Raw genomic sequence first — 16,978 nt, 5'->3', positions numbered from 1 at the left:
CCTGCCTGGCAGTCTGGGAAATCGTTTGGAGTGTGAGGTGTTCTTTGATATTCAGAATGCTTTAATGCCTCTTGCAAGCCACCGACTTGTACACCTCGATATATCTGTTAAGGTAAACAAAACCCAAATAAAGCAACGTTTGTACTGATTCTGGATTCCTAACTGAAACAGAGCATTAATGCTCCAGAAGCTACTGCCTTAGCAAATGGGAATTCTATCACTTTAGCTTTCAAAAAAAAAAAACAACTTACGTATGGTTTTCACAGTTCTAGATGCTAATTTCAAGAAAGATGTTAGTCATGCTCTTTACATTTAATTCTGAAAAACTATCAATAAAGTTGAAGAAAAATTCAATCTGACCTTGTACGCTGCCAGTAATGTTGTATTACTTTGACAAAGTCACTGCTCAATTTATTTTAACTGTACAATAGGTATCACTGCAATTAATCCCCCTGCACATTCAAAAGCATAAATTTAACTGCAGAAAGACAGTGAAACTGCCATGTGAACATTCAAAGCAGGATACTCCAAACAGCATCAGAGTGTTCAAGCTTAACTCAAACTTTGTGTTTGAAGCTCAGAGACAACCAATTTGTTGACAGAGTGGTGGGGAGAGCCAAGCTGGAAATGGATTAGCAGCCGGCACAAAATGATTTCTCTGTAGAGAAATATGCCCTTAGAAACACAAAACCAGAGGTATAGGATCAGCTCTCTCACCTTACTCCCCACTCTGATTTCCTGCTTTAGACTGCCACGTAGGCACAGTTAGACCCAACAGAAGATATGGAAAGCTGTTTATTTTTAGGGTTTTAAGACCAAGCCTCTGTCATTAACCAGCTCATACACTCTCTTTTAAAGTGGGATTTTGATCCTGTAATTGTGAATTGGATACACAATGTGAAGACTCTAAAATCGATTATTTTGAACCAAACTACATAATTTGCCATATTTACTTGCAATTTGCAATGAAAGTCACTTACAAAAGGAATCCAGAAAGCCATGCCCCAACCCTTTGGGAGACAGATATCCCAGCCACTCCCCCATCCTGGGCGATCTTCTCCAGCCACTTTCCCTGGCTGCTGCACCAACAGTATGGGAATCTTAGATTCACGAGGACCCAAATCAAGGTGTGATCCAGGTACCAGTAATTGAGCTCTCATCTGGTTTAAATCCTGAAAAGAAGTTAGTTAGTAAGTTAGTCCCGTAAATTAGTAACCATTCTTCCCTCTTCCAGATACCCTTCTGTGACACAAAGAGGAGATGAGCTTGTAACTAGGCAAAATATACTAGTAATATGCTACATATTTTAGTGTAGCATCTGACCTTCACCGAAGCATGAAAAATATTTTCAGAAAAAAATATTAAGCCCTCTTTTCCTCTCCTTCTTACTTCTGCAGACCTTGATGAAGGGAAGGTACTGCAACTCAGATTAAGAATGTACAGCACAGACAAAGGAAGAAAAATAAGTATTGCAAGTTGGTATTTATAGATCTGTGCACACGACTAGACTGAACTGGTGCTTTGAGACAGTCTGTCAATACATGGAGCAAATCTGAACTACATCCAGGGAGATGGAAAGAACATTTGGTCACAAAACAGTTTCACATAAAGCACGCTGGCAGCAAGGCTTTGTCAATCACCAGCTGTTGTATTTCAATGTACCACATTTAAGAACATATTTATTAAAAAACCAGACCATCACACTGCCTTTTTACATGTCCCTTCTGCATCAGCTGTTTGATAAGGTAAGCAAACACTACATTTCATGACAGCATGAAGAACACTGTCATATACAAAAAGACTGTGTTGATAACTGTTATGTGCTACTGTAGGTTTTTTTGTAAGTACTCTGCTTTTTCACAGTATGGCAGTCAGCCTGAAAGAGCAGAAAACTAATCGTCTTAAGGAGAGTATTTAGAATATGTTTCTGCCATACAAGTATTCTCTTTTTGATTACAACACTGCTGAAAGGTTATCAACCCTTGTGACTAAATTACCTTTTTACCCATGCATTTTATGGTTTGGTCCTTCATTGCCAATGGAAATGTCAAGATAGGAGATTTCAAACCTGTAACAGCACATTTAAAGCTGTCTACAAATCACAGATACTGCCCAGAATGCCCACAACACAGTGTGCTGCAGTTCAGAACCAGAGGGATTTACTTCCTTCCAACTTCTGCAATTCTTTTGTCAGGGGAATCATCCTGGCTATGACTGAGGAGTGAATGGCCAGAGCCTCTCTGTGTCACTTCATCCCTTTTATCTGCTGCACAAGTCAAGGTGATGTATGAAAATCAAACCCTTCTGATAAATAAACCTACAACTATTTAGTTGTGCAGAGAATCCAATAAAACTTTTTGAATAATGGTTGTGCAAGAACATTACACAAAGGCTACAAAAGAAACACCTCAGTTCAGCAGCTGCATACTATGACATTAGGAAACTACTGTTCTTGGATTTATACAAGTTTCGAGAGTCTCACTCTATGGACTCCATGCACCATTAGCCATTTTCTCCTTCACAATCCACCTTCTTAGTTACCTGCTCTGAGATTTTATTTTCAGTGACGTTCTTACAGATGTCTCGGTCCCAGATAAAGCTGTGAGCACAGTCTACAGGTACACCCTTCAGGTACAGCTGCCTAACTTTAGCATTATCTACAAAAGAAAAGAACCTTCAAACAAAATTCAGACAATTTTTGTGGCTTAAGCATGGAATTAACAAAATCACTCCACTATCTTAAGTACAATGAGCAGACAACTAAGGAAACTGACTATTAAAAGCTTAACAAACATCACTGCTTCTGGAATATCTTACAATCACATTTTTCAAAATACAAAACATGAAATAAACTGTTAGTTTAAGGAGTATTAACCTGGAATTCTCTTACAAACATGCATTTCTTATTACAAATGGCATCACCTTTGTTAATTTAAGTTATATCTTTAGCATGCCATCTTTAATATTCTGGAATCTGACCTTTAAGTCAGAGTGTGAAGCTCAACAGGTTTGTTAAAAATCAGACAGAGCAAAATTACAAAGCCTGAAATAAGTCTACCTAAGTAAAACTGTAAGAGAACCAACAGTGACCTTTGAGAAATGGACACACAGGAAATACTTTTATGGATATGGCTAGCATGAAACTACTCAGATCTTTTCAAGCTCTGCACGTCAAGGAAGGAACTATTCTTTGCTTACACAAGCACAGACCAACTGTTGTGTGTGTTACTGAAGACAAGTAACACTGCCAGCTTTATAACTATTCACTGAGGTATTTGATAACCTGTCTCTTTTTTGGCTTTGCAATCTAACCAAAGCAGAGAAAATGTGTACCTACCTTTAGTGATCCATATTTTAAGTAAAATAATTCTTACCAATAAACAATACAATGAACGTATTAATAGTTACGTGATTAAAATTTACAGGGACTGCTGGTCATTTTGTAACCTACAAGGTCTTACATATTAAAGGAACATAATGTGATGAGTTTCGGGTTTTTTAATAATTTTTCTTTCAAAAGAAGTTTCAGCTAATTTTTCCAGTTACTGTTTACAAAGACTTCAAGCACAAAAGACAGGGATCATTCAGTGGTACTAACAATAAAATAGGTACTGCCAAACAGAATTGCAATAATTACTTATTTAAAATCCATAATCTTTAACATTTCCCCATTACTAAGAGTTGCATAATCTACAAAAGAAATACTAATTACAGCAGCACTCCTGACAGTTCGGTGGTGTTATGCTGATACTTGCTATGCATTCTTGCTGATGAGTTACATTTACAGGAGATGACGAAATAATAAAGAAATCAGCAGAATAGGGTGGCATTCCTTCAGATTAAGAACGATACAACTAAAAAGGAAACCCTTGCCAACTCCCTGTCAATTAAGCCAGAAGGATTCCTTCTCAGACCAAAAATTAAGACCAGGAACCTGAGCAGGAACCTGAGCAGGAACATAAAAAACCTCAGTACTCCCAGGTGCAAAGCCCATTCAGTCTGGGGATAAAACAAACATCAATGCCCCAAATTAGAAAAAACAGCAACAAAACTGTATGAAGTGGTGGTGGAAAATTCCTTCCTGATTCTTGCAGATAACCAAGGGGGAAGAGTGCATAATTATTAGCAAACATAAGGTAAGGAAAGTGACTTTTCCACCTTCTGTACATGAAGCATTTGCAAATATCAGAATCTCTTTATGTTAAATTATTTAAACATGTTCTAGTTCCTCCAACTGTAAATTATTTACTGTAACTTTCTCTGCTTTTTTTTTCCACTTCTTTCTATTACCACAGTTCAGGCAGTCCATCCTGGTCATATTCTTGGAGTTCTTTACAATTCCTATATTCCATAATCCTATGAGCAATTTTTTCCACTTTAGAAAGCCTTTTAAAGTCAGTCTCTTTCCATCATCACAGTCCATTGAGTATCCTCATCACTACCCTAAAATATCCTTCTCCAACTTGGTACATTCTTTCTGCTTAATCCCTATTGAACTTGGAGAATTTAAACTCTCTACTAAGCATACTATAATTCTAATCATAATCCCGAATCCTCACATCAGTTCTCTTTACTTACCTCTCTCCTGCTTTCTTTAGTTCACATTTTAAGTTTGCTGGGGAAATAACCCTACTGATGAGTAAGTTGCTGATGATAGTGGAAGTAAGATGTTAGAGCTAGTATAGGAAATAGGGAGTTGTATAACTAAGCACACAAAACTCAGTGACAATCAGCACATTATCTACTTCTGCTGGTGTCAATGGTTGGTGCTTAGGCAATACAGACAGATAGAGGAAGGTTTTGTTCCATTTCAAGCTGCTGTTCTGATCTGCAGAGCCGAGTATCTTAACAGTCTTAAAAGACAGGCCTAAGAGTAGGAATTCGTCTATTTAAAATATTTCCTTCGCTCTGTGAGGAAATAGCAGAAAAAACCAAAACTATAAGCACTGCTAGGGAGCAGTTTCACCCATACGTACATATTGATGTGTGGACAACTGGATACCTAAAGAGAGATCTACACCTCTGCAAGAGGTACACTTACAGGCAAGGACACAAGCTCTGTGTCTGCAGAGGGAACTTGAGCTCACTTATCTTTCATGATGCATTGTCCTTCTATGTATCTCCTTCACTGATTGTTTAAAAGCTCCACCATACTCCATGTTGAGCAGTTTTTAAGGCACTAGAATTTGCATTCTCCCACAGAAGACAGTAAAAGCATATAAAAATGTCAGAAGAGCACTTTCAAAATGGAAGAAAGAACAGCACTAATTTGCAGTCACAGAATCACAGAGTATTATGAGTTGGAAGGGACATTGAAAGATCATCCAGTCCAACCCCACTGCCAGAGCAGGATCACCTAGACTAGATGTCATGTCATGTAAGTCATGTAAGCACAGACTGCTTACTAGGAGTCTTGACTTACAGAAGACATAAAGCTGCTGAGAAGGCAGTGAAAAATGATTTATTCAAACTTTCTATCCTCCAGCCTGAAGAAATTAAGGCATTTCTTTGATTAAATCCCATCAGCACATGTCTATAACACACAGCCTGCACATGTGCATATGCATTCAGGAGTGAGAGTAAATGGGAAAAACTGAAATTACCTTTGATTTGGCAACAGGACACAGGGGTAAAACTACAGAGGCATATCTTAGAAGAGCATTTTGAAGGAGAAAAAAAAAAAGTTCAGATGTGTATTATTTCACTGATGGCACATATGACAATCCACAAAGATGATGGCTGTAACTTGCCTAAACTATTCACTCATTTGACAAACAATGCATCTTTAAATTAGTAAAGACTTCCTAAAAAAACCAGTTAGCTTTTACACAATGTTAAAGAACAAGAGACTAAAGCACACACAGAATCTGCTAACATATGCAGTGCCATTGCAACCTTACTAATACTAATCCTATTGGTATTTGAATATCCAAGAAGCAAAAAAAAGGGCAAATTAATATCACCCAAACGGAATTACAGATTTTAGGGAACTCTAACTTTCTTTGGGTGGGTGTTACTGTGGAAATGTTGGTAACACTATTGCTGTAGTGACAGTATACTGTGTTCCATGATTAAATTCCTTTCTTTTTTGGGTAAACAAATTTCCCTTCAAAAAACTGAAGGATAGCCTCCATTTCCAGGTGTCTCCAAAAGAACCAGTAGAATGAGGGGACAGAACTGACTGGGAAAACGCTGCCAAAAATGCTAAATCAAGATAGTATAATCTATGGGAACATGCTGATTTTGATTAAATTCTTGTTGGTAATCTGATTCCAAGTGTGGTCAATAACAGGGTCCTGGGAAAAAGTACAACACTAAAATCACTATGTAGTGTTGCATTTCCTCACTTTGCCGGTTCCTAGCCACTTGTGGCTTACAGACTTCTTCAGCCAGTGGTGATGCTTTTGCACTGAGTGGCCTTCAATAGGTTCTCCTTCATATAGTTAACTGATTTTTAAATTTCTGTAAACCTGCCAGCCGATCAAGGAGGCTTACAGAATAAAAAAACCAAACCTAACTGGTGTATAGAGGTAGTGAAATATACGCTATAAGAAGATTACAAACTAGGCTGATAGAATTCATTAAGATTTTATATGGGTCTTGAAACAGTAAAGAGCTGTAAATGCTTCTCTGCTTTTAACTACTTGAACAAGGAGGACCATTAAGGCAGAGACACAGCACAGGTTGTAGCTATCACATAGCCAACTACAAAATTAGGTCAGGAACAAGTCTTTGGAGAGTAGTAATAGCCTCTTTCCAACTAACACCGAAGAATGAGGCACACAGGAGAGTGGCTGTTAGACTTCAGTCTTGAGTTTCTCAGGAAGGAGACATGAACTATCATGCCATAGGATTCCTCCACTGCACATGTAATAGGCATGCAGGAGATGATTGTGAATGATCCTGTAACTCCTCCTGCACAGCACTGGAAGTCACACAGGTCAGAAATGTGGAAAACAGCAGCCACTTTCCCTGCTACACCATTAGTCTCCCCAACTCTCTCCTTAACTGCTTCATGTAGGAGGGTTGCCCTCTCCTTTTGTACTTCATTACCATGATGTTCTTTTGATTTTCTACTACAAGACAGCTGTATTTCTTTCATCTTTCTGCCTCCTCAACGTACTTAGTAGTGACAAACTCGTGTAACATCAAGTCCTTTAGTAGAATCTACATTAGAAGGTATCGTTTCCTTGCTAGCTGATAAATGACCTTCTCCCTCTCCCAAACAGAAGTCAGAGAGGGTAGATGCAGTTTTGAGCTCATAATAAAACAAACAAACAAAAAATACTCAGACAGAACTTACAAAGCAACACCAGCTTTTCTGAATGTGGTTTAGAAGAATTTTTGCAAGTGAAGGTTAACCCCAAGTAGACCTTGAAGATGTCCATTTCTAGACAGCCAAAGGAAAAAAGGTAGAGGTATTTTCTTCCTTTTGACTCACTCTTACAGCATTACTTCTTTACCGTGGCCCTCCTTCCTGAGGGACAGCCAGCTTTGGAAGTGGGAGAGAAACTATGAGACATTTCCAATGCTTAGATGCCTTCTACAGATCTTGCCTTCTTGAACACATCTTCACAGACATGACAAACAGAATGAAGGGGGCTGAAATACTTGTAGTTGCTAACTCCTTTACCAGCTAAAACCAGTATCTGTGAACAAGTGCTATATAGCTCACCTTACTTCTCAGCAGGAAGGAACCAAAGTAGAGGTTGTGTATGCTGCAGCATTTCCAACAGGAACATTGATGAGAAAGTCAGCTGATAAGAACTAATTAACAGGAGGAAAAACTTTCTAGATACAGAGGGTACAATAGGAGGATGTAAGAAAATCCAAACAACTGAGAGTTGTGCAGAGAGGTAAAAGACAGTAACTGAAACAGGTGTACAACCTGATTTAAGTGAAAGGTAAGGCTACAAACCAGAAACAGTAGATTATCTGTTTGGAGAGATAAACACCATCAGGGAGACCAAGTACCCAACAGAAACTTGCTAAGTAGCTTTTAGCACCTGGTTGGCCTTGCCAGGATTCGAACCTGGATCATCTGTACGGTCAGACAGAGGCTTCCACTGAGCACAAGACCAGCTTTGGTGCATGTCCCTTCCTCACAAGCTGTTCTACAACCTATGCAACTTTCAAACTGTTTCTGTTCTGCCAGAGGCTGTGGAAAGGGGAATGAAACATTCTGAAATCAAATGCTAGAGACAGAAAACAGCAAAAGACAATCAGTAGAAGATGAAAGTAAATGAAAACAAGAAAGTGTAGAGAGAAACTGAATCTCTTGCCTTTGGCAGTTCCAGGGGAATCATAATATAAGCAAAACATTTTACCTTGGTATTTTTCAAAGTCTGGCATGGTTTTTATCTTCTTTTTTGGCAAATTGACTCGAGGATCTCCAACAGTTAGGCCCAGTATCGTACCTGGTAGCATTTCTGATGGTGAACTTAGCCCTTTAAAAATACACAGATGAACACTGCCATGAAACCACCAATTAAGTTGTGATTTTTTTCTGCACTACCACTTTGTGCATTTTTGGCTGCATGGATGTGACCCTACTGTAAGCCAGAGGAGCAATCCATCCAGAGTACTCAACTGAATATGGTTTTTAACACTCATCGATGCTTGTTAAATGTCCAGTAACAAAAGACAACAATAGCAGCATAAGACATAGTTTGCAATTGCATTTATGCTTAGCATACAAGTGAAGTCACTCTCACAACTTACAGACTTGATTCATTATTTGCATTTGGCACATCTCTTAAAGAACAACCAACCTTTGTTTTATACTCGCCTTCCAGAGAAAGGAAATTTTAATTATTTTTTTTTAAAGTTGTACCTTATCTCTGCTTAACTGCCTCACATTGGGATAGCTTGAGTATAGTGTGAGTTCTACCAAAGTCAGTTTCTTACCTGCTACAGTGATAGAAAGTGAGATGTTGTTAATTTTATGATACTTTACAACTCAGTGAAATATACAACTGTTCATTAGAAACAAAAAAATATAAAGCAAGGTGTAATACTTTCACTTTGGATAGGAGCCTACAATTATATCTGTGAAGGTATTGTACAATTTATCACCTTAATTTGGTGTGTAGGGGGGAAGAGAGTGAGTGTATATGTCAGACTGTGCGTCTCATCAGCAATCTCAAATCTAAGTTCATGAAGATAAGAAACAAGATTCAGTTCATCTAATAAGAGTTTGGACTATATAGAGGATTAAAATTCCCTTAAAAATACTTAATGTAACATTTCTCAAATCTGTGTCATTCCATGGTAATTAACTAAGCACATGCTCAATGACATCACTCTCTTGATCAAGCAAAAAATAAGCACTTCCAAATTGAAGTTAACTTATTAGCACGTCAGTTTTGACCATAAGAGTTTAAGAGCTTCCCATTCATCCCATAGCATCCACATGCCCAAATACCTTCTAATAGCTCAAAGATAGCACTTTGACGTTGATGAAGAGATACTTTCTCAGAGTCCTTGCAGTTTTCTACCCACCAGTTATTCAGTTCTGTCTCTGGATCTGCCATCTCCTGGAAAACAACACATCTAATTAAACACAAGTTGTTATTCAGTACTTTTTATCAATACCAATTTACTCTCAGTTTGCCTTAACCACTATGGTTGCTTGCTCTCTGTTGCAGTGTCAAACCAAAATGATTTTTTCCTGATGCAGTCTACTCCTATACTTCACCTTACAGTAATCCAAATAAAATATTTAATTTAACCTGTCTTCCAAAAAATAAACAAAGCAATCCACAATGCTTCCTAATTATTTCTTACAGAAGGCCAGAGATTTCATGGCCTCAATGTTTGCTGCAAGAGACCAAAAAAACCCCATTAAAATCAGAGTGATGCTATGTGGCAAGAAGTGGACAAAACACTAAAACCTGAAGAAATTGCATATTTGACTGAAAATGCAAGTTTTCAATACCTTACACGTCTTGACCTTTAGTTCTAGGTGCTCTAGCTCATTGCCTGGGAAATATGATCTATGGTTTGTCAAAGAGAATATGAATTATTCTGGACCTCTCAGCACAATACACCACTACAGCAGAAACTATAAAGCCTGCTCAACAGCACCATTGCTTCTGTTTTCTTCCTACTTCCACTTAAAATCCATTTAGGAGTTCTTCTTGAGATCAGCACTAGTCAAGAGGCTCAATACAGGAAAGCTAACAGAGTAGAAATACATAGGTTAGCCTTTATAATAATTAAGGTTAGCTAGTTTAAGATTCTTTCTACCAAAACCAAGCTTGCACATTCTAGAAACCTTATCAAAATTACAGTAACATACAAACTGCCAAGTGTCTTACTGTTTGAAGAGAAGCAGCTTTCAAGGTCTCTGTAAGGACAGAGTGTGATAATGGGCCAATGAGCCGATATCTGAGAACCTCCATAGTTCGATCACTGAAACAGAGGAAAATTACAAGTGAATGCAATCCTAAACCAGGCAATTTTTTCCCCAGTACTGTTAAGCCAGAATTCAGCTATATTAACTGGTTAAGGGTCACAGTTTCTGACTCTACTATGAACAAACCTCAACACAATGCCAGTAGCTTGTGAGATCCAAGAGTAGGACTGGAATGGATCTCTAGTGCCATCACCAATTATTTTTTTCACTGGTACAGCTTTTTCTCCTTCTTTATCCTCCTTCTTTCTTTTCTTGCCAAGGCTCAGAACATCCATTTGTTTTTCCTCTTGAATTGATGTTGTAACAGGCTTAGGAATATAGGTTTCTTCAGGCTCTGAACACTGAAAAATTGCTTTTAACTCTCTCAGTATGTCCTTAATAAAAATGAAAAGTTTGGATTAGAATGATAAGCAATGCATTGCAAAGCTTAAGTACAGTTTTAAAATGACACTCTACTATTTTATTTTCCTATATGGATTTAAGAGAATACACTTTATTCTGCTCAAGTCCAGGGCTTGCTATCAAGAGCTGTAAGTAATACTGAACATTGCTAAGGATTTATTCACACTCAAATTAACATAATAAAAATTGCTGGTGCACAAAATCGTACTTTTATTTTTTCAAAGTTCACAGCTAAGTACCAGATTATGATTGTCTGTGATGAGACCAAACTTAGCCTGTTGGGGGTGCCAGTGGGAAGGATGTGAATCAAGCAACATTATACTGCAAATGTATCCTGAAGCAAGGGAAACTAGAAAACTTTTAACAAGCTCAAACTCTAAAAAAACCTCAGAGGTATGCACCTTCTGGACAAGCTTTACAAAAACAAGCTGCACAACATAAATACTGTTAGAGCAGAAACAGTCTTCCAACTTTTACTTCCTAAAACTGTTCATTATATCCAGCTATTCTACACCTTCCAGAAGGTATCTGCACCATTAAAAATGTGCAATGTATAAGGAAATCAAGAGTTCAAATATAAAGAAAAAAATACCTGTTTGAGAGCTGGATGCATCCAGATCCACAACTGTCTGTTTTCAGACCCATCCCTGGGTTTCCAAATAAATGTAACAGGACCAAGCATATCCTCAGGATAGCTATCTACTCGGTAGAGATTCAGGGAACCCTCAAATCTTCCAGACAGACAAGAAGCCTCTTCAAACGTTAATCCTAAAGAAGATACTCATTGAAAAACAAAGTAATCTCCCTCAAGAAAATCTCTCTCAAGAAAAAACTGAAATTCAGTCTGGCTGCTGTTACAGTATCAAAGAAAGAACACGTACCACAATTAGTTTATTTATAAGGAACTAAAAATAAGAATGTCTAGTCCTAGTACGAGACATTTTAATTTTTCAACCAAAAATCACAACTCAGTATCAAGTCAGTTACAACTACTGAGATTGGTGGGATTTTAATGAAGGCAAAGCATGGGTCATCCCTCAGCCTATTCAGAATCTTAACTTTATTTTGAACAACAGAAATTTTACCTGTGTCAGTGCTACATAGTCGAGCAAGTTGCTTCCGAAGCTCATTCTCTTTACCAGTCAACTCCAGGCAACAATAATATGATAAGTCCTGAAACAACAGGATAGTGGTGAAGGGAGAATAACTCTTGAAAGTGAGCCTGGCAAGGAAGGACCAGACAGAGCTTCACAATTTACACTGAAGTAGTAATTTTTTATTCATTAGAATTGGTGTCAAAGAGAAATGAGTTTTCTTTTTGCTAGTTATAGGAGAGCTGTCAGGCATTTCTCATCTGAGGGCCAACCTGCCTCTCAAACCAACAGATCAAAAAGGACGTGGAACAAAGCATCTGTCTTTAATAGCATCCTGCTCAGGGAGATGATGCAGGGATTCACTGAATCTCTGAGCTCTTGAAGAGACTGATGATGTAGTATTTCAATTATAGTTACCATAAGACTCTTCTAAAGGTTCATCTTGTTCTCTCAGATACTTGCCATCCTTCATTACAGTTATGAAATCACTCATTTTGTATCTAGCAGTTATTAACAGCTGACACAACAGTACTTCAAAGAGACAGAAATATTCATTGTAACTGAACAGTTGATTACTTCACCTTGGCAAAATAACAAAGAAAACAGATGTAAATGTGGTACCTGAAGAAGGCAGTGTTTTGTCATGGCTCGGTAACAAGCCCTGTAGCTCTTCTCCGTAGGGCTATCTCCTAAACAGTATCCCCATTTCTTTACCATATGAAATCTCTTTGCATGCCAAATATGCGTTTCCAGCCAAATATTCTTTCTTTGCCTGCAATTAAACTCTGCTACCAAGTTTATGTGGCGCCTTCTAGCTTTGCGGCATTTAGTCTTTGACTGTTCCTTTTTCTGATGTACAGCTTTCTCCGCCTGTTTTTAAAAGAGAGGATATTGAAGTAAATCTCAAAAGTACAAACTTCTGCAGAAGAAAAAGGCTGCCATATATAAGGATACAGGAAGTACTAGCATTAAGTTATACTTTATTATGATATTAGTTCTCAGTAATTCTTGAGGATAACTAACACTTTGAAACTTCATACGCAAACCACATCCACACAAGTGCATAAAGATTTGACTGGAACGCATAAATAAACCAAAAAAGACAAAATTCTCACACATTCAGAAACTTATCAGTAAACACTAAGATCTGCTACTTCCTTTGTGAACTATTTTCCCAACATCAGTGTATCCACATGAACAAATGAATGTGGCATTAGGAACAGCTGGAGACTTGAGCTCATACAGAAGCAGTGCAGACTCTCACACTCCAGGTAGGACCCTAAGGCTTCTACAATGTGTACAAGTGAACAAGAAAGGATCATGGTAATGTCTTGACCAAATTTGTGATAAATATCCAGTCAAGGTCTGAATTATTAGAGCAGAATGCACAGCTGGAGAGGAAGGCTTGACTCTCTCAATCAACGCTTGATCTGTCACGCTAAAAGATCACGGCCAAGAGCACAGAAAACACTGAAGCAACCCTTGACATCAAAATAGAAATGCACAAAAAAAACCCAGGTTCACATCAGACCCATCATTCCAACACTGAGTAGGCAATATAAGCCACTGGATCAATGATACATGAGTCCTTGGTTCAGAAAGACAATTAGAGAAAAGGAGATGTTGTACTGTAGATTAAAAATGCATGTCTTTATGTTTATGAAGAGATAAGAGATGGTCCAGGTAAATGTTTGGATGAAAATGGTCATGATAAAGGATCTAAGAAAAAGGAAGAAAATATAGCAAAACCATATCAGTTAACTTTGGAGAAGCAGACTTCAAATACTGAAAAGTAATAAGCAGAACCTTTACAAATGGAAATAGCTCAGAAAATATGATAAGCTGCAAGAAAGCGTGAAACACAACAGTCTGTGCAAACACACAAACTACACCACAAGACTTGAGAAGACAAAACATAGTGGAAACAAGGATGGAAGAATAAGTGTGAGCGCACACTGAGAAGTCAGAAATGCTATCACGTGAAATGAATTAAAAAAACAGGACATAAAGGAACCAAGCATAAACAGTAAAGAAATACAGATTATTTAACAAGGATAGAGCACATAACTAATTGAACAAATAGCCCATGCCTTCTTTCTTCAGTTCTCAGAAAACAGGCCAAATTGCATCTCTTGTTATGACTGACGAAACAAAAAGAATGCCAACCAGAGCAGTAAAAGAAGAGATACAGGTTATGAAGATCCAATAAAACACACCCTAAGGAAAATGCGTGAAAGTACCCAGAGTAATTTCTGAATCATGAGCAATTATCTTCAGGAACTCAGGGTGGAGGGGGTAAGGTCTCAAAGAACTTAAAAAAACACAATGTAAGGGAAAAAAGAATGCAAGAAATTTGTTAATCAGTCAACTTTAATACATAGAAAACTTACCAAGCAAACTCACTTGATCACTTTAAGAAGCATCTAGAGATGGTAAGTGATCAATGTCAAACATCAGACAAATCATTTCACAATAAAATCCTGCTCAACTAATTGATTTTTAAAACAAACCAAACCCCAAAAAACAAAAAAACCCCAAAAACCAAAACCAAAACAAAACCCAAACAAACAAAAACCCCAAAACAAAAACAAACAAAAACCCCAAAACCCAAACAAACAAAAAACCCACCACACAGGAAGGCCACAGTGGATAAGGAGCAAGTAACTCCACAGGAGCATTCTGACTAGATTTTGAGATATTGCCACAAAATGAGAGCATTTCATAAGCAACCAGGAATAGTTAATTAGTAAGTCTGAAGACGCATGCAGCCTGCCAACAACTCCAGTGCACTTCTCACGTTTGAGCATTAACACATGAACCATCGCACCAGTCATGAACGGGCTGTGGTGGCTGGAGGCTGGCAGGGTCACACCCAACATCTGTGGTGTGCTGTTATCAAGGACTCCTGGATCACCTGGGACCAATGCACTGCCTGAACAACTCCTCCTGAAGTGGACCCTTTTATCATCACTACTCTAATAAACTTTTCAAGATGTTCAATAATCACAAAGGCAAGTTGTTAGTGAGATCTACTGGAACTACCACCTAAAACTGAGGTCTTCCTGCATTTTTAATCCAACTGTCAGTCAAAATTTGAGAACCTGTGTACACAGGAAAGTTTTGCAGATGAGCTCAGGTCTGAACATCAATCAATGTACAGCTGAACACTGTGCCTTAGCTATGATCACTATATAGTCTATTGAATACTATCAAATACACTCATACCTCTTTCCTGGCAATCTCTTGGAGCCGCCTGGGTAGGCGTTTAATATTGTGACTCATAGCTCGCCTTCGCATGTGTCTAGGTAGAGTTTGGAAAACTAGAGAGTTGGAAGACTTCTGCGCAACTGCTTTCAACATGGCCTTGATCTCAGCAGCACGAGCTTGAGCAAAGGTAGACACTGGAATGAAAAGAACTGCATCAGAGCGTGACAAACAGCAAAAATCAAAGAAAAAGACACTGTACAGAAATTACTGAATTCAAGCAGAGTATTCCTAGTGCATCAATCTAATGACTTCTTGAGATAAAAGTAAATATTGTATACTACCACTGAAGACATCTCAATTCTTTAGATATTCTGAAGTTTACAGATATGGTTAAGCAAATACTTATACATGGATGAATCTGAAAACCGTGTTATAACCCTATTTGCATTAAGGACTTTCTAATTAAATTAGTGTAACAATCTTTTCAGATGGTAATTGGAGATGAAAAAAACTTCAGCATGGAAAAGAAGGGAAGCAGCAATCGTATTACAGACTGTTTTAAAAGGATCAAATAAAAAAGTCCAGAGCTTAGTCTTATTTTATGTTTACGGACATGAATCTACTATCGGAGCATTGCGAGATTTTGAAAAGCTGATGTGCTTTCCTAAATAAATGTTCTGTTAAATGAAGAGTTGTCTTCAGCTCACATCAGGGTCAAAACCAGTTTCACTGCATACATTAAAAGACAATAACTGTCAGTACTCATTTTACTGGCAAACAGAAATCAAAATGCATACCCCTCATGACAAGTGAGGACTGGATGATCTTTAAGGTCCCTTCCAACCCAAATCATTCTATGAAGCTATGATAACTTTTCAACTCAGAAATCTGCAAGGACTCATTGAACAACAGCTGGTCATTCATTCCAGTACACAACTATCTCTGTATTTTGGAGAAAATTAGGAAAATCAGAAGAATGTAGCATCAGTTTGCTCTTGCACAAAAACAAAGACAGCAAATTTAATCACCAGCAAGTTGCCCTGGACATATAAATTATGACCTGTATCTTATATACAAACCTGTTATGTATTTCGGCATTTCCTCAGAAACACTCTGGCGTCCTCCTTGCCATCCTCCTCTTCCTCTGCCTCTCTCTCCTCTATTTTGCCCTTTCGGAAAATACTGGTCTTTCCTGTAAGAAGGCCCAGATGACTGATTCGAAAATTTCTGCTGCTGATACTGCTGCTCAGAACGAACATCTCCTGAAGGTTTAGAGATGAAAAGTCTGAGTAACTGAAAACTACACATAGTCTTTCCTCATTAGACTGCATTGCACACTTCTCCTATTATATTTAATATATGCACCTGAAAAAGCCATCAGAAATTAGAAGAATTAAGTTGTTCTTTACAGGAAGAAATCAAAATTTCGTACTGTCCTGCAGCAAGCCTGCAGTAGATTAAGTAACTTTTGGACACATTCTGCAAATGGTAGAAAATCCAGATTTTGCCTCCAATACTCTAGTAGTACCCAATAGGAAAGACCTGACTAAAAATCAGTCTATGCAACATCAGTAGTGATTTTTACTACTGTCTAATCAGGGTTTTAGTACTCAGCCAGTAAAGTTAATATTTTTTCCCTCTTGCCCTTTGATTTTTTTTTTCCCATAAGCAAATGTATTGTTGTCTCACTGACATATTGTTATAGCAATAAAAAAGGCAAGCATGATAACTGTGAGTTGATGCAGTAAGTTACTTTTGTGCTACAGGCATATAAACCAATATTGAAATTAATAACTAAAGTCTACAGCAAGCTTCCCAAGGTACAGAATTACCTCTCAAGTTGTAAGCAACTAACAGT

At 37.9% G+C, this 16,978-nt stretch overlaps 1 protein-coding gene across 1 annotated transcript in view; it reads right to left on the bottom strand.

Annotated features, from left to right (window-relative positions):
* POP1 (processing of precursor 1, ribonuclease P/MRP subunit (S. cerevisiae)) overlaps nucleotides 1–16,382 on the bottom strand; it is a gene marked incomplete at its 5' end in the record, with an annotated part of 19,128 nt that extends 2,746 nt beyond the window's left edge. Inside the window, 12 exons of the mRNA XM_010180455.1 lie at nucleotides 1–104; nucleotides 981–1,172; nucleotides 2,542–2,657; nucleotides 8,328–8,447; nucleotides 9,425–9,536; nucleotides 10,320–10,413; nucleotides 10,544–10,791; nucleotides 11,412–11,587; nucleotides 11,905–11,992; nucleotides 12,535–12,783; nucleotides 15,139–15,314; nucleotides 16,200–16,382. The exon at nucleotides 1–104 is cut by the window's left edge and continues 75 nt beyond it. Coding sequence (XP_010178757.1) covers nucleotides 1–104; nucleotides 981–1,172; nucleotides 2,542–2,657; nucleotides 8,328–8,447; nucleotides 9,425–9,536; nucleotides 10,320–10,413; nucleotides 10,544–10,791; nucleotides 11,412–11,587; nucleotides 11,905–11,992; nucleotides 12,535–12,783; nucleotides 15,139–15,314; nucleotides 16,200–16,382 — 1,858 coding nt within the window. The remainder of the gene's footprint in view (nucleotides 105–980; nucleotides 1,173–2,541; nucleotides 2,658–8,327; nucleotides 8,448–9,424; nucleotides 9,537–10,319; nucleotides 10,414–10,543; nucleotides 10,792–11,411; nucleotides 11,588–11,904; nucleotides 11,993–12,534; nucleotides 12,784–15,138; nucleotides 15,315–16,199) is intronic.
* Nucleotides 16,383–16,978: the final 596 nt, after the last annotated feature.

Source organism: Mesitornis unicolor, unplaced genomic scaffold, assembly GCF_000695765.1.
Source record: "Mesitornis unicolor isolate BGI_N332 unplaced genomic scaffold, ASM69576v1 scaffold12023, whole genome shotgun sequence".
NCBI classification, from domain to species: Eukaryota; Metazoa; Chordata; class Aves; order Mesitornithiformes; family Mesitornithidae; genus Mesitornis; species Mesitornis unicolor.
This window is presented reverse-complemented; position numbering and strand designations above follow the sequence as displayed.